The sequence below is a fragment of the Pristis pectinata genome, chromosome 1 (genome assembly GCF_009764475.1).
Source record: "Pristis pectinata isolate sPriPec2 chromosome 1, sPriPec2.1.pri, whole genome shotgun sequence".
NCBI classification, from domain to species: domain Eukaryota; kingdom Metazoa; phylum Chordata; class Chondrichthyes; order Rhinopristiformes; family Pristidae; genus Pristis; species Pristis pectinata.
Window position 1 is genome coordinate 48798144 of NC_067405.1, and position 22805 is coordinate 48820948.

At 35.5% G+C, this 22805-nt stretch overlaps 1 protein-coding gene across 1 annotated transcript in view; it reads right to left on the reverse strand.

Annotated features, from left to right (window-relative positions):
• Positions 1–22805, reverse strand: part of ttn.1 (titin, tandem duplicate 1) — a 337974-nt gene that overhangs the window by 266179 nt on the left and 48990 nt on the right. The window contains 4 exon segments of the mRNA XM_052029783.1: positions 89–2904; positions 2956–3478; positions 16202–16252; positions 19688–19876. Coding sequence (XP_051885743.1) covers positions 89–2904; positions 2956–3478; positions 16202–16252; positions 19688–19876 — 3579 coding nt within the window.

The following is a 22805-nucleotide window of genomic DNA, read 5'->3' on the forward strand; positions in this document are numbered from 1 at the left end:
ACTAAAACCAGAAGTTAACTATTTTGTTAATTGAATGGATTAGATTCTGGAGTTCATATTAATAAAGATTTTATCCCCATAATCCAACCTCTTATTACAACTGTGAGTTTTGCAGAAGTAGTTGCTTTTCCTGCTTCATTCAGTGCCTCACAGATATATTCTCCTTGATGTTCCTCTTTCTGTACTTTGTTGATTATAAGTGAGTATGTGTCAAAATCTTGAAAACATTTGAACTCATTTTTTGAAGTAATTTTCTTCCCATTGATATACCAGTTTAAACTTCTCACTTTTTTTATGACTGTGCTAAATGTCACTTGGCTACCTTCATCTGCAGTGGTATCGGTAAGCCCTTTAATAATTATTGGATTGTCTTTAGGACTTTTTATTAGTGTTTTGCTTGGCATTTTCATTTTAGAAACATGAGTAGCTAAATTTTCCTCCATTTTTTCGTCTTTCTTGAGAATTTTTGTCGAGGTTTCTACTAGAACAGGCAGGGAAGGGGCATCTGTGGTAATTATCACACCACTAACATCTTTTACATGACTCATAACTTCCATTTTTCCAACTGTCTCCACAGATTTAACTTTTTGAGAAAAACCCTCTGATTTAGCAATTACAACTCTTTCTTGAGATTTTGCTTTCTGATAAATAGCTTCAGTTGATTCACCCAATGCTGATTTATCTGCTGAGACTGCTGGCTGCTCCTCTTTATGAGAAAACGAACCATCTTCTTGTATTGCATGGGATTGTGGTGTTTGATCTGGCTGTTTCTCCAGCTTCAGAATTGTTTGCTCTGATCCCTTAATATCTGAAGAATGTTCCTCTTCAAGAATCCGTTTTTCTTGAAGCAACAGTGGAAATCTTACTGATTGTCCCTCTTGGATCCTTACTGCAAAATCTTCTTCTGTAGCCTCTAGCACATCAGTACTTTCTATAGACATAGTCTTTTCTTTAACCTGCACTGAAGCTGAAGGTAATTTTGGTTCATATTTATCTTCACAGGTTGCTGCACTTATGGCTTTGAAAATGACAAAAGAACCATCTTTAACTATTGTGCTGTCTGTTATAGTACTGAACTGCTTGACAGTGTCATCAGGCTTAGTTATTACAGCATGTTGCTCTTCTTCTTCAATTGTAAAAACTTTCTCTTTTGATTTTTGTATAGGTAGAGTCACAGATGGGAGATACTTTGGTGGTAGAGGATCAGTTTTGACTTCAGAATGCAAACTTTCAATTTTCATTTCAAAGGATTTAGCTTGTTCCGCTGACAGTTCTGTCTTTTCTTCTACAACCGCAGCATTGCTGTATGCCTTTTCAAGTTTGCTTGGTGCAATATGAACAGCTGGTTTTTCATAGGGTAATATACCTTCTTTATGAAAAATACACATTGTTTCTATATAATGAGGATATAAAGTGGTTACATGTTCTTTTGTTGGTTTAATTTTAGTGCTGTCCTTTACATCAGGTAACTGAGTTGTGTATTCATAAGGTACCAGATGCTGCTCTTCTGAGAATAATGAATGTAGAGATGTTGGGCTCTTTCTCGGATTAGCGTTCTCTTCCTTGGGTACTTCAAAAGTAAATGATGATTCTTTGGGTAGAGTATCTTGTCCTTTAATGACCTGTAAATGTAAAGGTTCCTTTTCTTTTTTTTCTGATGTCAATGAGATTGCACAATCTAACCCAATTATTATTTCAGTTTGTTCACTTCTAAGTAGTTGTTTCTCTTCTGCAGTCAACGCAGTTTTCACAAATTTTTCTTTCATTAATAAAGCTTGTTGTGATTCAGATTTTGGTACTTTAAAGATAGACTCCTTAGGGGTTGACTTCTGGCTTTCAGTAACAGATGCCAAGAATGGTTTTGGTAATTCTTTTAATGATTTTGATTCTCTTCCAGTATCTAATGGTTGTATGCCTTTTGTAGTTACATCCCCTATTTTTTTCTTCTCCATTGATACAGCTGTATAAATCTCCATTTTGCTTTCTTTTTGTATTTCACCTTTTTGTAGCTCTGGAACTTCAAACACGAACAAAGCTTCTTTTGGGGGTTCTTGAAATCCTTCAACTTTGTAAGTTGCAGTTTTTGAGCTAGAAATTAGATGTTTTTTCTGTGACATACCTGTTTCACTTGTCACTGGTTTGGGAGTTGCAGCAGGCAAATCTTTAGTATTAAAGTTGGCTTCCTTTGGAATTTCAGTCTTTTCCTCAAATGTGGATAAACAAAGGGCTTGGTTTGGCTGTGCTTCCTTGCTTGGTAACTTGAATACTGGTGGGCTTTTAATTGGTTCATAATGTTGATCAATAAAGCCCAGATTCTCCTGTGTAGCTTGAGAATGCATTATCATCTGTTTCTTTCCTGAAATTGTTGTTTCTGCAGCAGAGATTGTCACCTCGTGCAATATGCCTGTCCCTTCACTGTGGACAGCATGTTTATCTTCAGACGCTATTGTATACACCAATTGATCCCTATTCTGTAATTCTGCCTGAGTATCACCAGGTAATTTTACCGTGAATAAACGTGACTCAACAGCATGATCAGTAACAGACTTTTTGTTTGTTTTAGTATGTTGCTTCTGAGCTATTTCCTGCTTTGAATGCTCAACAGCAGAAATATCGCTAATCACAGTTAGCTCTGCAGTGCAAGTTGTATCTCCAAATGAGTTAAATGCTTTGCAGGAATACAAACCACTATCCTCCTTCTGTGCATTATGAATAGTTAATGAACCAGAGCCACTGGAGAAGTAATTCAGGTTGTACTGCACACTCTGACAAATCTGGTACTTTCCCTTATACCAAAGCACCTCTGGCATTGGTTCTCCTGTCACTACAAACTCAAATTTAGCAGGCATCCCTTTTAGGCATTGCAAAGATTTAAATTCTCTGCAAAAATGTGGTGCCTCACCCCTAGATACATACATGGTTTCTGCTTGTTGCACCATCATAGCTTCTTTTGACAGTGACTCTTTACTTATCTTTTTTTCTGGCAGTTTTGCAACTGGAGGTTTTGCAGCTGATTTCCTAAATCCTCCCCTATCTTCCTTTGGTTTGATTTTCAGATATGCACTACATGAAGTCTCACCAAGTACATTAGTAGCTGTACAGGTATATTCTCCCTCATCCGTACATTTTGTGTAAGGTATAATTAGACTATATTCATCCTTATCATAAACAAACTTGTAATTTGATGAAGGAGTCAATTTTTTACCATTATAAAACCACTGAATAGAGGGTTTGGGCAACCCACTAATAGTGACAGAGAACTTAGTTACATCTTCCACAACTATCTCCATACTAGAAATACATTTGATGAATACTGGCACAGATTTTAAAGGCTCAGCATCAGTTTTTTTATCCAATATGTCCAAAGGAACTGGAGTTTCAGGCCTGAGTTCAAATGTTTTGTCAGACACATGAAGTTCACTTGTGTAGAAATCTTCCCTCTCATCTTCAGCTGCGATGATTACAGAGCTAGAAAATTCTGTATAAAAAATAAGATGGTTAAATTAGAAGGCATGTTGATTGTGAGTATTGCTAAATACTGGAAACCAAACAAAAATCACCAGAATGTCATTTTGTGCAAAACTTCTTTTGCTTCAAAGGGTTCAATTTCTATAACAGTCTTCTTTAAATATTTATCTTCAATCTAGATATGTAGTAGGTATGTGATTGTGCACAGAATTAGCTCAGACAATTAAGGAAGTTTTATTTTGCCTAAAACCAATTTTAATAACACAGGAAATTTGTTTTAATATACCATTTATTCAAATTCATTGATTCAAAATGTTTCACTTCTAAGTAATTAATTGAGTTAAAATATTCAATACATGATCAATATTTTCATGTCCTACTCAAAGTGAATAAAAAAGGAGCTGTAGATTGAGGTTTGTTAGTAGTGGCTGGCATCCTGCAAATCTAGAATCACATTCTAAGGCATTCATGATAGTAAGTGTTATTATTACATAAAAATGTACTGCATGCTACAAATTTTCAAAAGACTTAAAAGTAATTTCTAATATAAGCTTTATTCCATCACTGAAATACATAATTTTCAATCAAATATATTAAATTTGATTGTTAAGTCACATCAAGAGACATCAAGAGATATTGTATTCCTACTTTTGCCTTGGCAATAGCAAAATCAATGCTATAATTTTCATTATCATCAAAACAACCAAATGCTAGCTATAAACCTCTGATTCATGCTATTAACTTCTCTTACCTAGGCAGCAATGAAATGTTAAAATTGGCTTCAGTATTTCCAAGCTATAGTAAAAGAAAACAGCCAACAGTTCCAGGTTGCTCTCTAACAATCCACACAGGGAGTGTGTGGGTATTAGTTAAGTGCAGAATTACATCCACCGTGTTGGCCTACAATCAAATTATTTCCCAACACACAAACATCAGAACTTTTAGTTCAGTAATACAAAAGGAAGCCGCTACCACCTGTAGAACCACAACTTAGTATAAGTTGCTGTCTAAAGGAGAGGTGGGATAATCAAAAGAAAATATATCCTGCATACCAGCTGTATATTTACATGATAACAGAACCAGGAGTTTGTGTACATATTAGTGTACACAGCAAAATAAAATATAATTCCAATTTTTAACATCAGAAACCTGTAGAAGGAATGAATAATTGCAGCATTAAACGTTTCTTCTCAATATGTGCAAGTCTTAATCTTTATACTCATCATGCTATATATGTCAAATGTGGCAAATAAAACAGAGAAACAATGCATGCTTTCACACAACTAGATTGCCATACTGAGATTATCATCAGAAACTTATTTATTAAAATATTCATGCTAATATCATGAAAGGTACCCTTTTTCTCATTTTGGAATTTCAATAAATTGGCTGTGAACTTTTGGAATTGAAACCACTAAAGCTTATTCTTTTTAATTATCATATAGTTTATATAGTTTGGACAAAAGTTGATTCATTGCAACAAAGTAACTTCACTTTAAATGTAAAATTAACAGATCACAAAGTAATATTAAATTAATCAGCGAAGATCTGACTCATAAACATACAGATACAATTTCGTTATTTGCAAATTAGTCAGAGTGGATTTCCATTATTACTCTCAAAGTACTCTGAAATCATCTCTATTATGTTATTGTTGAGATCTCTGGACTCACCAAGTAAAAAATTTTACTGCCTGACTGCCAGACTAATAATTTCCAGGACCTACTAAACTCCATCATGTCATATAATGAACGTCCTCCAAAAGCAAACATTGTAAAACACAGCATGAACCAAACTTTAAATTAATGACTCTGAACAATCTCTAAAATGTTGTTAACCTCGAAAGACTAGCCAGAGGCATTAACAAATACAATAAATAACAAGAAAAACAATGAATAAACCAAATTTTAAACATGTAGCCTATCGGATGTATGAACCATACCACAGAATGGCAGAATTGTTTTTTGTTATGTAAGATTCCATCACAACAAATTTCCTATCTCATTAATAAAAATAGCAGAAGGACAAGTTAGAAATGGTAAAACTTTTACCTTTTCATTGGTAGGATAGGAAAGTGAAGTAGAGTCAAATGGACTCTGCACATTCTAGCTGTAGAGATCTGGGAAGAGATTATTTTCTATTTTTGCTGAGAAATAGGAAGGATGGCAAAAGGAGATGAGAAGACAACAGATAAAGTGGGATTATTTCTGATACTTGAAATCAGACTTGTAGAAATGCCACTTAAAAGCCACCAAAAGCAAACTTGTTTGGGCATCTACAGTATTCCATCTTAAGGCATGGATTCCTTACAAGAACTCTGACCATCTGAGAACACCTTACGACAGTTAGCATTCTTTTTTAGAAGCCTATATCCAAATCTTTATCTTTCTCTCAATTGCGCCACACAATATTTGGAGAGGACACTTTCATGTAGCTCAAGGTTATCAGATTATAATTTGCCCATATTGAATAATTCAGGGCAGGCACGGTAGTATAGCGGTTAGCGCAATGCTATTACAGTGCCAGTGACCTGGGTTCAATTCCAGCTGCTGTCTGTAAGGAGCTTGTACATTCTCCTCGTGTCTGCATGGGTTTCCTCTAGGTGCTCTGGTTTCTTCCCACATTCTAAAGACGTACAGGTTAGGAAGTTGTGGGCATGCTATGTTGGCGCCAGAAGCGTGGAGACACTTGAGGGCCGCCCCAGAACACTCTACGTAGAAGATGCTTTTCACTGTGTGTTTTGATGTACATGTGACTAATAGATATCTTAAATCTTAATTCCGTGGCTGTCAGTGATATTAGCAGATGAGTATTTAACAGGTTTATATGACATTTCTCTGTAAAGTATTTTAATTTATACATACATTAGACCAGTTAAAATAAAACAGGATTAAGAATCCAATTAAAATAGTGACAGAAGAATGTAATCTTAAGTAACTGTCCACCTGCATAACTGACCTGAATTTTTAGTTTTTAAATTCAAATCACACTTATGTCCAAATGAAAAAAATGGGAACATAGGAACTGGAATTAACCAATTATTTCCTCAAATTTGTTCTGCTATTTAATGAGATCATATCCCATAGACACTGACAACTTTTGATAACAGAAATTATGAATATTATACTTAAAATTAACAACTGACATAACAGCTATTGTTATCTGTAGATGGGAATTCCATGCTTCTATTAATGCCTGCTTGTATTAGTCTTTCCATAGTCATTTTTGAAAAACCTGGTTCCAATCTTGAGATTATGTCCCCTCATCCTAGATTACCCAAGTCCAGGCACAGTTTCTATCAACCTATTCAGCTTGCCTTGGTATTTTGAAATACATCATAGTATTAAACAAGAAATAGAGGAGCGAGAACTAGATGGAACTAAGTTGCAGTAATTCAGGTGTGTGGCTTCATATTTTACTCACAACATTAAATAATACAACCAAAAGGGATAAACTTATATCTGATGGAGAATATACAATATAAATTGAAAAAAAAATTCCAAGTGCATATAAAATGAAAATTCTGTTACAGTTTATGTAAAAAAAAGTTCTGTAATTCCATAGAACTGATCTTCAGTGTGATCAGATGTAATATTATCACTGTTTAAAGAGGTTAATCATTAATTGTTTGCTACTGAATATAAGATCCCTTGTTATTAATATTTTTCAATGAAGTAATCTTAATAGCAAGACCTTTCCATGTCCTTAATCCAAAACAATCATTATTTTATACTCTGTATATTTCAGCTAGTATTTTAAACATTTAAATAGAAGTTTTGCTACCGATGCACCACTCCAGAGTAAAACTAAGAAATTTTTCAACAATATTTTTCAGCAATATCAAATTTAGTTCTTAACATTAAGATCAATTTAATTTTCGTGTTTGAAATTAACACATCCCTAAATGTGCTACATATGGAAAATATCAAACGCATCAAAATTCGTCATTATTCTAAATATGTAAAGGACATTCAGAAGTGTTTTATGCATAAAATACTTCTAAAACAGCAAATGTGACTGCATTTCCAGCTTTGTTAACAGCTTTGCACTTGTAGACTCCAGCATCACTTTCTGTAACATTTACAATGTTCAAATAATGTTGCCCAGAATCTTTTTCCCCAATGATGTAATTGGTGCCTTCAAGTATTCTGTCATTCCAATACCAATTTACACTAGGTTTCGGAGTACCAGTCACAAAGCATTGAAAAGATGCCGAGTTCCCTATGGCTGTGTTGCAGTCAAGAGGAGAAATCACAAACTTGGGTGGAATTTCTGTTACTTGAAATTCAAATGAACATGTTTCAGAAGCCTCTGCTTTAAACTGAATAGTCTCATCTTTGGCAGGTTCAGCAAATACATCAAAATTGATATTCACACACTTTTCTCCTTTTTCTTTATTTCCTTTCTCTGTTACAGCAACAAGTTTCACGGACTTCTGAGAATCATCTCGACCCTGCTCAAATTCAAACTCAACCTCAAATTCTGAACTCTGATTGTCACCTAGCAAAGAATCACCAACAAAAACATCTAATTCCTGTGAACATTCATGAGCACCACCCAGTGACAAAGCAGCTACAGCTCTACCACTTGCTTTTGTTAGTGCCATGTTTGAGTTTGTTACTGCAAGATAACCTCTACATGTTGCTTCTCCAACACTATTCACTAATTTGCAACTGTATATGCCACTGTCAGAAGGACAGACATTAGTTATTTTAAGACTATGATTAGAATTATCTCTTCTAACGTATTTCCTACCATCCACTGTTATACGCAAATCGTCTTTGAACCAGACTATTTCTGGAGGAGGAATACCTGTCACAGAACATTCAAAAACTGCATCGGTGTTTTCTGGAATATCAAGATCAAAAATACGGCTAATAAATCGTGGGGGAATTTCAGTGACTTCTAAATCAATTTTCACATCTTCATTTTCTTTTGCTGTTAAGTCTATATTATGCTCATCAGCAATCATCATAGGAAGGACATCTAGTGAGATGATCATATTTTTATTGTCAGGAGTGAACTCAGGAATTGTAATAATTTTTATCTGTTTTTCAAATTCCTTCACTTCATGTTCATCAAGTTCAACTTCCAGAAGAATTTCTTGAGGTGAAGGAGATCTTGATGTTTGTTCTTGCTGCACATCAAATTCTATGACATGTTGATGAGTCACAGGTGGTGGTAATGCAACTAACCTTGTATCTTGTGCTACAACATCCACCTGAGCAATACTTTTGGCTTCTCCTACAATGTTTACAGCATTGCAAATATACTCTCCTTCATCTTCTTTTTGCATGCTATGAATTACTAATATACACAAATTTCCTTCCCTTTCTAGTCTAATTTTGTGATTTGCCTCTAATAACAATTTTCTTCTATACCACTTAACATCTGGAATTGGGCAACCAATTACTTCTGTAATAAATGTAAGTGAGCCTCCTTCGTGAATCCTTTTTCTAGCAAGGGGTTTAATAAATGCAGGAGGCATTTCATTTCCTTTTGCTTCAGCTTCCTGGGGAGGAGTTGAAAATGCCTCTGATCTTTGCTCTTCAGTAGATAGACTTGAACATTCAATAGGTGTTGTTTCAATACCCTCATCTACTGGTGATCTAAAATAGTCTGGTGGTGTGTAAAATCTCTCTAGTAAAGTATTAGGAGGAGATCTACCCACAGCATTAAGTGATGGCAATCTTTCTTCTGGAGTCACATAGCTAGGTGATTGAGGTGGAGTATGAAAGGACTCTGCAGATACAGCAGATCTGAAATTTTCAGAAGCCAAGGGTGGTGTATAAAATCTTTCATTCTCTGCTACTTCATCGCTAACTGTACTACTAATTTCAATTGACATTTCAGATTCAGGGGAAAGGGACCGTGTCCATTCTTCAGTTTGATTATAATAGTCATAAACAGCAGAAAATGTTACTTCTTCAACTTCCATTGAAGTTATTCCAGACTCATCATGCTGAAATGCCTCATTATTTTCCCAGTCATGAATTGGTGCTTCTTCCTGCCTTGCAGCAAGGAGATATTGCGCAATGGAAACATTTTCACTTGTCTCATCCTTCTTTGAAAATGTTTCTGCTGAATCTACACTTATATCACAATTGGTTTTCTGAAACAATGAGTTACTTAACTCCATCTCTGATGTATTTTTTCCTACTTCTCCTTTATTACTTTCAACAACTTGCTTAATTCTGCCTTCTGAAAATACACTATCTTTATGTATTTCTCCTAAAAATACACACTTGCTGTATTTTACTTCTGTTTCTTCATTCATCTTCTGAACTTCAGATAACTTCTGATTTTTATCAAGACTGAGTAAATATTGGCTGATGGAACATGCATCTTCTATTGTTTTTTCTGTTTTTTGCCCTGTCACATCTGAATTTCTGATCATTGTATTATTAACCACCTCTAGAGATGGGCATTCATTTGGCAATTCAACAGCAAAGTCAGTCACTGATTCTGCGACTATTTTATTATTTTTCTCTCTTAAAGATGAACTGTTACTTAAAAATTCATTATCAAAAGAACTCAATGAGCCTAATACAACTTCACTGTTCTCTTCCTTTAAGGGTGAAGCTTTACTTGAAATTCCATCTGCATTGGCTGGAAGAAAATCACCAACTTCAGAATTAACATGACTTGCTTTTTTTTCTGCACTAAATGGAAGAGAATTATTCCTGTTTCCTTTCTGACATTGCTGCTCAATATCTTCACCCTGGCCCATTTTACTTAGATTATGTAAAAAGCAGCTAATAGATGATTCTGTTTCTTCATCAGAAGACTCCATATCTTTCAGATGGTAAATGAAACTATGCGTTACAGGTTCTATTGTGAGATTAGATATACTCTGTGCTTCCCCACCTTTATTCATAGCGATGCACTTATAGCTTCCCACATCAGATTCTGAAACACCATTAATACACAGTCTATAGGTTCCTCTGCTCTCTTCAAATTGGTACTTGCTCATATTACAAGGTAAAACTCTATCATTTTGAATCCACGTAACAACAGGTTTTGGCTCACCAGAAATCAGACATTCAAATATTACTGTTTCTCCTTCTGTACAACAAATCTTATCTAACTCTTTTACAACTCGTGGAGGTTCACAAATTACATCAAAAGAAAATTTAAATTTATGTTTTGTTGACTGAGAGGAGGGTTCTTGAGATGAATCTGTGGAATCAACCTCATCTACTTGAAATAACTCTCTCCTTTCTTCATCTTGCTCTGGTGTTGGAGTTGGAGCAGTTATTTTAATTTCAACAGGAGAAGAAAGAGTAGAAAAACTCATTGGATGTGGTTGGGGTACTGCAACTTTTGGTATTTGCAGGGTGGATTTTATTAGTGGAACTGCTGGAAAATAAGACTCAACTTCCTTTTCAACCTGATGGTCCTGATCATCTTTTTCAGTGCAGTTCTCTAGTGTTTCTGTCACATGTAGATTAAATGTTTTCATTGATTCTTCAAACAGCCCAGTATCTGGAAAATGAAAAAAATACTTAAATTATGATTTTCAATTATCTTATTGCAAAATATTTTAAGAAAATAATTACAAAACTAAAGTATAATGAATTTTACCTTGTATTGTAAGGACGCAAGAGGTTGTTGCAGTACCACACTGGTTGAATATTACACATGAATAAATTCCTTCATGTTCTTTGCACGTGCAGCTAATAGTCAATGAGGACATATTTTCTGTGGAGTAAATATCATAATCCCTATTTTGTGGAATTGGATGTTCATCCTTGTACCAAGTTACAGTAGGCTTTGGGTTCCCATGAAATTGACATTGAAGCACACAAGTAGCTCCTTGCTTAATTTTAGGAGATGTAATATGGTGAAAAAATACTGGTGGACAATGGTTGTAGAGTTCAACAGAAGGAGTCTCTGCTTTTGAAGATTCTTTCAGAGCTTTAAATTTATAATGATGCTCTTCTGCTGGTGCCTCTTTCATTAATGAACTGAATGATTCTGCAGCCTGTTTTTTTTCTTTTAAGGAAGATATTCTTACTGTTTGTGTGTGTCTCACGGTTTGAGGAGGGCATTCAACTTCCCATTCATGTTGTTTCTGACCAATTTCAGATGCATTAATCGCTGCTGTCTCTCTGAGTGCTGATTGATCGGATATTATTTTGTCACCTTCCAGTTTCTCTGTTGGAACTTCTTTGTGAGTGCTGGTAAAGCTTTTAAAAACTTTCATATGGTCTTCCTCAAATTTAAAATTGCAAGGAGAATCTCTTGTGTCTACTGGTGATTGTTTTTCCAATGAGTTTGCATAAATTGAAGTTTCTTTTTCCTCTGATACAGGGGAACTCGTCGCCATCCATGTGGAATTTAGAACAGTTGCTTCAGATTGTGATTTTTTTTGTCTGATTTTTTCTTCGTGAATCAACTCAGCTTCTTTTCCTGATTTTAAGGAATGAAAGTACATTTGATGAGTTTCATCAAGTTTCCCTGGTAAAAATGTATTTTGTGCTTGGACCAAAATTCCACATTGGGGCACATAAGCTGCCTCCTGGTCTTCCATGGGTCCAGGTGTACTTAAAGGGGTTGATGGATCTTTTCTATCAGTTGAAGCTGGCTTTATTGTTTGGATTGCACTTTTAACCTGGTCTTCATATTGTGTTTGTTTCTGGTTGATGTTAGAAATGTTAATCACCTCCACAGGTGTGCACATATTGGATGTTTCAAGGACCTCTTCAGATTCTTCTGTTACAAGCTCCCTCATTATACTAACAAAATCACCAGCAAAGTGGTCAGGAGGTGTCTTATCACCTTCATTAAGTTCAGATTCTCTCATTTCAGGTTCTGTTTCTTTCAGGAATGAACTGATATCTTTGTTCTCCGAATCAGACGGTCCCAAAATTAAAATGAACTCATTAACCTTGCCTTTATACTGGTCATTCGGACTGATTTCAGGCACACTAATCACATCTGTTTGTTTTACTGCTAACTTAGATTGATCAGCCATTTGAATTTCATAGCTATCTTCAGATCGTGCTGCCAGACAATCCCTTTCCACATGAATAAAATTTCTATAACTTTGTTCAGATGCTGGCTCATCTTCATGAACCTCAGATTCTTTTGGAGGTTGCTTTATTTCCACTGGAAGTTGTTTTATCACTGATCTAAAAAAAGGTGATGCTTCTCTTGTCTTTGCTATCAAAGGAGAATGTCTCACTATGTGGATAGAATCTGTAATCTCTTCTTCATACTGGGTATCTTTCTGATTGATATGATCAAAATCAATCATCTCTGATGGAGAGTCATCAGATATTTCACGAGCACCTTCTGCTTTCTGGATTAGTAAATCATTTTCTTTTCTCAAGTATCTTTCAGGCCATGCTTCCACAGTTGTTTCGTAGTTTACCTCCTCCCTTTTATAAGGAACATGCTTTACATCCTCTGGTGCATCTTTAATCAAGGAACTAATAAAAGTTGAATTTTCTTTTTTCTCTGATAAAGTAGAGGGCAACAATGTCTGGGGATCATCTTTAATTTTATCTTCACATTGCACCACTTTTTCATTTATTTTAATGAATCTTATTGCCTCATTTTCTTTGGAGGCTGATTTTGTCTGGTCAACAGTTCTACAATCAAATCCAGATATCTGTTTTAGGAAGGTGCTTCCAGACAATTTGCCAGAAGTAATAATAGGGCCTTTTTTGGCTTCATATTTACCTGAGGTTTTGTTTATTTCAACTGCATTAGCATCCAAAGATGTACTGCCAGGGACTGAGATGTTTTTTGCTGGTAACGGAGAAGGAATCAGTTTTTGTGTGTACTCTCTTGTTATGTCTTCCTTTTCAGTGAAACTAGATTCATATATTTCTCTTGCTCTGGAGTGGTCAAACATTGAATGAGAATATTCAGTTTCCCTTGCAAGTGAGTTCTGCAAACTTTCAGCCTTTTGATCAGAAATTATGTCAATATTTTCCTTGAACTTATATTTATTTTGAGATTCTTTTATCTCCACCTGAGTTTGTTTTATTGGTGTTGGAAGCCCTTTTTGCTTCGATAAAATTTCTGCACATTCACCAGTATCTGCAAACTGTGCTGCTTGTTTAATTACCTCTGTTTCTCTGTCTGCCTTTGTTTTTTTTGGTTCCTGATGTGAAAGAATCAAATGTCTCTCTTGAAAATTTTGATTGTAAATCCTTCTGCACACTTATAAATTCTCCAAATGGTTGGTCAGTAGGTGTATGTGGTTGTTCACAAAGTTCACTCTCTGCTTCTTTTCTTGTATTATATTCTTTCTGAAAAAAACATTCACTGGATTCCTGCGCTTCCAACCAATATTGATTTTCATGCAACTCTTCTATTTCTTGAGATGGATCATCTTTTAAGAATTGCTCTTTTAATGACTTCATGACTTTTGTTTTAGAAGATTCTTCAGTTATATTTTCTTCAGGGGTACTTTTTAATTCTGTTTCCAGTGAAGGAAGTCCTAATATCTGTTCCATTTGTTGTTGAAATTCAAGAGGCCCTTTCTGGAAGTATTCACCAGAAGACTGTGTCTGCTCTTCCACAAAATGAGATTTACTATGTTCATAACTCATGCAGTTAAGGTCTCCCATACTTCTGCTGCGCTCTCTGTCTAAATAAACATGACTGTACTTTTGATTGTCTTCAGTTGCTGCACCTAGGTCAAATGAAGCTTCAGAGAGCGCAAGAGAAAATCTCTTTTTCTTTTTAGCTTCACGTAAAAGATGCAGTTTAATCTTAATGTCTTCATCAATCAAGTTCTCTTTGTCAAGAACTGTCCCACATAACCGAGGTGAATATATTACTGCAGACTTATTAACAGCAAAGTCTTTATGATTAGATGCTGTGAATGTACTTTCAAAATACATTGTGCGCACCAGTTTGCTTCTAGGACTTGACTTCTTTTGGAAAGCTCCATGAATCACACACTTCTTATCAAAGGGAGACCCAACATGTCTAAGATCAACTTTAAGCCTTGCATTCCGATTTTTAACTAAAGAGTCTACGCTTTTGTGAGCCAACACTGATCTTTTCACAAAATTCAAATAGTTTTCATTTTGCTCCTCTTTAAGTGCAACAAGTAAAGATGCAGTTGATTCTGCTGATCCCTCGGAGTTTATTGCAAATATTTTGTAGCTCCCAGAATCCTTCTCTTCTACATTATTGATTTCCAAACTTGAACTATGAATGTGCATTGTGCTTTCTGTTTTAATAACCTTTCTTGAATCTTTACGAATAGGTCTGTTGTTATGAAACCATGCAACTTTTGGCGCTGGGCTGGCAACCATTTTGCATTTAAAAGCAGCTTGCTCTCCTTCATTTACAGATTTGAATTTCAGCTTTTCTGTAAATGATGGCCTGAAATTTTCAGACCATGAACCTACAGAAGAGGTTCTGCTTGCACAACGTTTAGCAGAAACAAGACCCTGATCTAAATAATCTTCAGCATCAGAAAATGCATCTCGCAGGTTTCCTCTGTTTTCCAAATATTCTCTTCCATCGTCAAAAAATAATTCTGCAGAGAAAAGAAAAGTAAATTGAATGGTTTCTTAGAAAACAGTTCAAAACATTTTAAGAATTAAATTTAATACAAAATCTGAAAAATGAAATGACAAACTTTATGCATTAGCTTTTTTCACAATTACTGTAAAAAATTCACTCACCATATTTGTTCGAATAAACGCAAGACCATTTTCTGTTTAAAGATTCTGAGCAGGAAAATCGCTCGTTCTTTGTTCTTTCTTCAGACTGTCGCAATTTCTTGTCAAAAGTCATATTAGAATGTATATTTTGAAAAAAGCATAAAGTGATCTCATGACAGAATTGAGTTATTTTTTTTTAAAAGTAAAATCTGTCTCTGTAATGATTTGGGGATATCTAGATTATTACAAATTCTTACCTGGCTTGCAGACAGCAGAATAAACGCCCTTTCTGCTCCTTTTGGTAGTAGATACATTTTACAGCCAGTTTGACAAGTATAGATTTGAATTTTAATACAGATAGAGATAAATTCTTTTACAATTCTTCATAAATTGCATGAGAAGGCGTTTATTCGAACTAATACAGTTGCTAGATTAACATGTTATGCAAAAAAAGCCAGCATTCATGAACACATACTCCTATCTGCAAGCCAGTATAAGTGTATGAGAGTCAATTGATGAAAAATGAAAGAATGAAAGAAAAAGAATACACAAATGAATGATATTCTAATCAAATATCCTTTAACAAAATATTTGCTGCAATTTCCTAAAATAAGAGGTGCAATTCTTATTGGTAAGCTCATTAGGAACTCGGAAGAACAGAGCTCTGATGAAACTACAGAACGAAGAAATAAAATATTAATATGTACACTTCTAGGATTCAGTCATTAAACATTAAATTGTTGACAGTACATTCAAACACTTCTCATTGTATCCTTCACAATCAGGTATACCCATATATTCCATTTGTGGTGTGTCAATTTCTGAAATTCTGCTTAATTACGGGGAAATAACAAAGGTAAAATGTAAACTTGCCTGTAAAATAAATATTGATGTTAAAGGATTTTTATGTGACAATGAGAATGATAACCACAAATCTGATTTGTAAAGAAATCAGATTGGCACAAACAACATGCAATTTTGACATTTCATAATGTAAAACAACTTATCAAGATGGCAAAATACTTAAGTAGATGGATATAGTTGGGTCAAAGTATTTCAGAGTATTTAGCAAATTCATCAAATAATAATAAAAAAGTTACCTCTCACTTCCATTTCAATCTGCTGTTCAATCTTGTCTTGAATATTTTTCTCTGAAGTGAATGAAAATGAATAAAATTGAATATAAGCTCAGAAACGTAACACTGATTTTCCAATTTGTAAATACAAATGCAAAAAAGAAAATTGAATTATGAAATATGCAAAAACATACAAAACATACATGCAACAAAGTAAAAATATATCTGTTGATTGTGATTTTCAGAATTTATAACCGAACAACTGGTTGATTGAATCACAAAGCTAATTCAGACAACCCATGATTTTGTAAAAAAATCTGTCTTGCTCTGTATCAAAACATCAAACATGCCTCACATGCCTAATCCATTTTAATGTAAAAAGGAGTGCAATAATCCACAGCGAAACAAGATGACTGGGCAAAGATTCTTTCCATGAACTGTGCTGAGATGCATGATCGAGTCACATGGGGAAGGATCAAAGCATGCAATTGCCAACCTGTCACACTAAGTAGAGTGTTGCACGCTGTTTCTCCAGCAGAATTAACCGCTTTGCATGTATAAGTACCACTGTGACTCTGGCTGACTTTCTGTAACTTTAAACTGCATAGCAACCCATCATGTTTTATGGAACACAGTGAAGATTCTTCAACTATGCGTTGGTTGAACAGCCAAAGTACACAAGGCGATGGTAGACCCTTTACAATGCAAAACAGCAAAACATCTTCTCCATCTTGTACAATGATTTCTGGAGGCAACTTTTCTAAGAATGCCGGTGCTATTGCTCCAACGTCTATTAATTCGTCACTGGGCACCACATCAGGATAATAATCTCGGCTCCTTTGCTTTTCTGTTCTAGTTGGTCTTTTGGTTGAAGAAGGTGGTGGGCTTGATGGTTTCTTTAGAACTTCTGATTTGCTATCAGATGTGATATGAGGCCTTTGTTCAATTTTAGAGATATCTGAACTGCTATCAGTGGGAATTTTAGCACCTGTTTGGGGTTTTGTTTCTTCAGCTATGCAAGAATAAAATTAGGATAAGTGTTAAGTGATTTAGCAATTTCAGCAAAGTAAATACTTGAAAAATTTATAACAGCCCAAAGTAATGTTTTCAATAATTCATGCATACTAGTGTGATGAAATGTCTGGTGTTAAGGTTTGTATAAATCACTAACTAACATCTTAAACAAAACGTATTACTGTTAATAGGTAAATTCAGGATCTTCTTAAATAGATACTAAACTTAATTTGGGAAAGAAATAATGAAGTGGATGAATCAGGATGGTGTCTTTAAATAAAATTGTAAACAACCACCTTCTACTATAAGTACAGCAGTAGTCTTCATTTCTCCACCTTCATTTCTTGCAGTACAACTATACTGTCCCTGATCTTCTATGTGCACATTGAGGATTGTGAGAGACATTACATTTCCATTCCGAGATATCTTCAGTCTTCCTGATTCTTCCAATCTTCTGCTTCTGTGACTCCATATAACCTCTGAAAATGTTTCTCCACTAAAAGAACAGATGAACTGTGCCATCTGACCAGCTTTGACTCTCAGATCACTAAGTTCAAGTAGAATCATGGGGACTTCAAGGGCAGGTTTGGCTGCAGCAACAGTTACTTTTGCTTCACATTTAGCCTCACCATGAGGATTCACAGCTTTACATCTATAAACTCCTGTGTCCTCTTCATGGATATTTTGTATAATTATCTCAGATGAAGTTAAAGCTTCAGCTTCTGTTATAGTTACAATTTTTATTCTTTTAACTTGCACAACTTCTTGATCTTCTTTGTACCATGTTATTTCAGGTTTTGGGAGAGCTAGGATTTGACATTTTAGAGATGTTGTTTCACCTAACATAACTGTGATGTTTTCCATATCTTGTAGGAACCTTGGTGCAACTTGAGAGCCACTTCTAATTGCTTCTGTCTTGCTAACTTTTTGGGATTCTTCCCAGCTTTCAGAAGAAACAGTCTTGCTAGATGAAGTCACAGAGATACTTTCAAACATCTGAACATTGTATGTATGTTCTTGCTGTAAAGTGATTTCCTTTGTATAGTCCTTTGTATGCGTTAAGGTCATAGGAGACTCCATATGCATTTCTGATACTTCAAAAGTCTTTGAAGCGATGGATTCCGCTACAGCTTTTCCAGAAGTTATGCTCTGACTATCTATGCTTTGCACTTTGTAATCTGAGTAACAAAAGACAAAATATTAATCATGATATTAAATCATGACTGACAAAATAAAGAAAGCAATAGCTCATGTTGTCCAACGGGCAACCCAGCATGCTGGCCACATGCTAAAGAAGTGCAATTCACTTGATTGAGGAAAACACCCATGTCCTTTTCCTCAAAAAACATCTGCAAAATTCTTTGGGAGAAAATGGCATTCATTTGAACAAAATGATGACTTAGTTCTTCTCTTGCAAATACCCAAGATGCAGATGAATTAATGCAAGTTTATGTATCAAGATGAAAGGTTTTCTTACTAATGCATTAATATCATCAGATTTGAGAATAATGAGGTGTTGTGTGTAATCAAAGATGGAAATAGTCAGTAATAAAATGTATTCTTGGAAATGCTGTTTGCTTGATCTTATTTACTCTGAGTTCAGCAATTCATGGTGTTTCTCCAATACCTTTTTATTTGCTTTGTATGTATACTGTCCAGCATGTGCTATACTTTGCAGAAATTGCTAAACCAATAATTATAATGGTGACATCTTTCCTAGAATTATCAAAATAAAGTTCTAGGTCTTCTCTTGGCTCTACCATACGTCCATAATGATATCTGGCTTCTGAATGATGTTCATAATAATGAGCCAAAATACCAACTTTAACATAATTCTGGCTCTGTTTGTTCAAGTTATTTTAGGTGCATTTGACATGGACTGTGAAAATTTTGACAATTGAGCCAGTTTCCTGGAATAGTATTAAAACTTAAACGACTACAAGAGGAGACCTAGCTTTTAACTCAAGAAGATTCAAACAAAATGATTAAAACAATGTTTTATTGCTGTATATATATATTTACAGTTATAACATATTAACTTGTTTCAACAAAAAAAATCTGCATTTAGAAACAAAGTATAGTCATGTTATAGTGGAATTCCACAGTGTGCACAGCAGGTGGCCTCTGTTGTTTACCTTAGAGGTGGATGGAAGAGCTGGCCATGAGAGATACTACAGATGTGGAAACAATGTGGCTGGGTGAGTTGCTTGATGAAGTCTACAAATGATGAAAAAGCTTCAAGAAATGGTAGGTACTAAAATAAGGTAGAATGGTGTCCAGCAGTACAAGCACAAAATACACATGCTTTCACAAAAAGTGAACATTGCTGGCCCAATTGTGCTGATAAGTAGAAATGAATGCCGCAGGCAATGATAAACATTACTGAATTAAGAAGACAACCACAAGCAGAAAGGTGCTTCAAAATTCACATCAGCAAAACAGAATGTAAATATAATGTAAGATGTAGCAAATAAAAGCAAAATATGTTAAAATTACCTTCCAGTTTTAACTCAGCAGTACATGACACTTCTCCAGCAGAGTTGGATGCGACACATTTATATGTTCCTTCATCCTCTGGGTAGGCTTCAGCAATTTCAGCTGGTAGTGTCTTCAAACTGAAACCATCTTGAAAAAATCTTGATTGCTTGATCTCCTTTTCTTTACTATACCATGTAACCTTTAGATCTGTGTTTAGAAAAAAAATGCTATTTAATCAGAAACATTGTCACAAACTGACCATAGATCCAAAACCAATTAACAAAAATAATAAAATTAAGTCAAATAATGCAACTGTATAACACTTATTATTTGATATAACGATGCTGAAATTGAAATGAATTCCACTATAAAAATCAGTTATGCAGATGAACTGTTTATATAAAAGTGAGGACAGAAGGTAGCACCCACTAAGAAGTGCAGCAGGAATCCATGGGTTAAGTGCTGAGTTAATAGAAGAAGGAACTTAAAAAGGTGATCTCAATCAGCTGAGGACATGGGGGGATCCGAAGAAAATAGAGCCATGCTCAAATTATTATTTAATGTGGTATTAAGTTCATAATCTGCTTTAAGAAGATTTGGTTATTGGTTAAAGAAGACCCTCGATTTAAATGCCCTTTGTGAATTAAAGGGAATGAAATCAACTAAACAGTGCAATATCAATATTCAGAGGTCCAATTTCCATTAAACAGAAAGCAAAATGCAGTTGATGCTGGAAATCTGAAATAGTAACAGAAAATTCTAGAAATTCAGCAGGGGATCATTCTCACTAAATTCTGCACTGACAAAGTGCGAACTGCAAACATTGCTATAGTTTCATGGAGGAATGATGGTGAACACTTAAAAACTGGAATGTCCATGCCAATGAAGCTTAATCTTATCTACATGAGGTGGGTATAAAAGCACTATTTGAAGAAAACCAGATGAGTTTTTCCAATTGACAACAGTAGTTACATAGTGCCTTTAACGTAGTAAAATCTCCAGTAGTGATAGCATTATTAAACAAAATTTGGTACAGAACCACAAAAGGAAATATCAAGACAATAAAACTAAAACCTTTGTCAAAGAGGCTTTAAGGAGCATCTTCAAGGTGTAAAGAGAGGTGGTAAGACAGAAGGGTTTTGAACGGGAATTCCAGAGCTGAAAATAAAGCATTCAAATTTGGAGGAGCACACTGATCTCTCAAAGGAAGGAGTGAAGATGTGGAAGGATTTGAAAACAAGGGTGGGAATTTTAAATCAGAGCTGTTGCTGTATCAGAACCCAACATAGGTCAGCAAGTCAATGGGTGATGGGTAAATGGGATCTGGAAACAGAGGCAGCAATGTTCTGAGGAAGTTTAAGTGGTCAGTTAGAAGACCAATGGGTTTGTCAGGTCTAGGATAATGGAAACTTGGATGAGCCTTTCAGCAACAAATATGTGGAAGGGGAGGTGGAGTCTGATGATGTTGCAGAGATGGGTAGTCAGTCTTGATGATGGCGCAGTTATATGATCAATACCTCTCCTTGGGGTTAAATGTGAAACCAAGTTTACAAACAGTTTCCTTCAATGTCAAATAATTGCCAGAGAGAGGAATGGGGTCAATGGTCAAGGAAAAGAGACTGTAGTAAGGACTCAAGAAAATGGTTTTGACTTGTTTAGTGGGAGGAAATTTCTACTCATCATGTACTAGGTGTCAAACAAACAGTCTGATAACAAAAACAGAATGCTGGAAGAACTCAGTGAGTCAAAGAGCAAAATGTATAAGTCAACATCAGGGAGGGAGGGTTGGACAGAGGCTGTTAGGTGATAGATGGAATCAAATAAGAGAGGGAAGGATAGTCAGATGGAACCTGTGGGGAGAAGGTGATGGGAGGGGTGAACAAAGGAATAACTAAATGAGGTGAACAGGTGAGTGTATATGAGAGGAGATCATCAGTTGTTTGGGTTACCTAGAATTGGAAAATTCATTTTTCATACCATTATGTTGTAAGCTACCCAAGCATTCTCCATAGCAATGAAGAAGGCCAAGAACAGGCTGGTCAGTGTGAGAGTGGGAAGCAGAGTTAAAACTAAACTAGAAATTTAAGATGGCTGCTGCAGACAGAGCGCAGGTGCTCTGCAAAATGCTTACTCTTGGTTTCACCAATGTACAGGAGGCCATTTCACGAACATCAAATGCAGTAGACCGGGTTGGAAGAAGTGCAGGTGAAACTCTGCCTTACCTGGAAGGGTTGTTTAGGTCCCTCCATGGTGCTGAGGGAGGAGGTGAAGGGATAGGTGTTGCACCTGCTACGTTTGAAGGAGAAAGTGCCAGGGAATGGGGAAGTGTGGGTGGGGAGGGATGCGTAGACCAGAGTCATGATCCCAGTAGAGAGCAGAAGGGGTGGGATTGCCAGTTTTGAGGCATTCCAGAATGATGTATGCATGATATATGGTAATTGGTTGATAAAACAAACCCACCACAAGGTAGTAAGATTAGCAGAGGGATATGTCCCTACATGGATTAGCAATGAACATTTAACACATTGGACAGATTATGAAAATTCATCTGATGTGAGTTTGTGTAAGTTTAATTAAAACTCAGAGAGTAGATCACACATGTGACAATCCTACTGATGATACAGTTTTGGAGATAGCATTAAGGTTTCTTCTTATCACTCCAACTCATTGTGGATCTCCCCTGCTTTGAGTGGAAAGCATTGGGCATGTATCAAAACATATAATAACAGGACATTGAGAAAATGCCCTTACATAGTCTATGACATCCCTACAGCGGAGCAGGTAGGTGGCTTCCCACAGACCTGTGGGAAACAATAATCTGTATCTACAAGCTACAAGATCACAAAGGATCTGTATGTGGATTCTCTGGAAAGAGGACATGTTCCACTTTGCAATCCATATCAGGTAATTATTGAATTGTTAATTTGGTTTATAAGGGGAATGTGTAACCATAACAGTTAAATCTTTTATCTATGAAAATAGTCTGGAAATGACCTGATGTGTCCAGTTATAAACCCAATATTTTTATTGGTCCTTTTAGATAACATCAATAAAATCCTACAACCCTTACACAAAGGAAAAGAAATGAACATTCAACCAACTGACAAATCTAAGTCCAGAAGAATACATCAGCAAA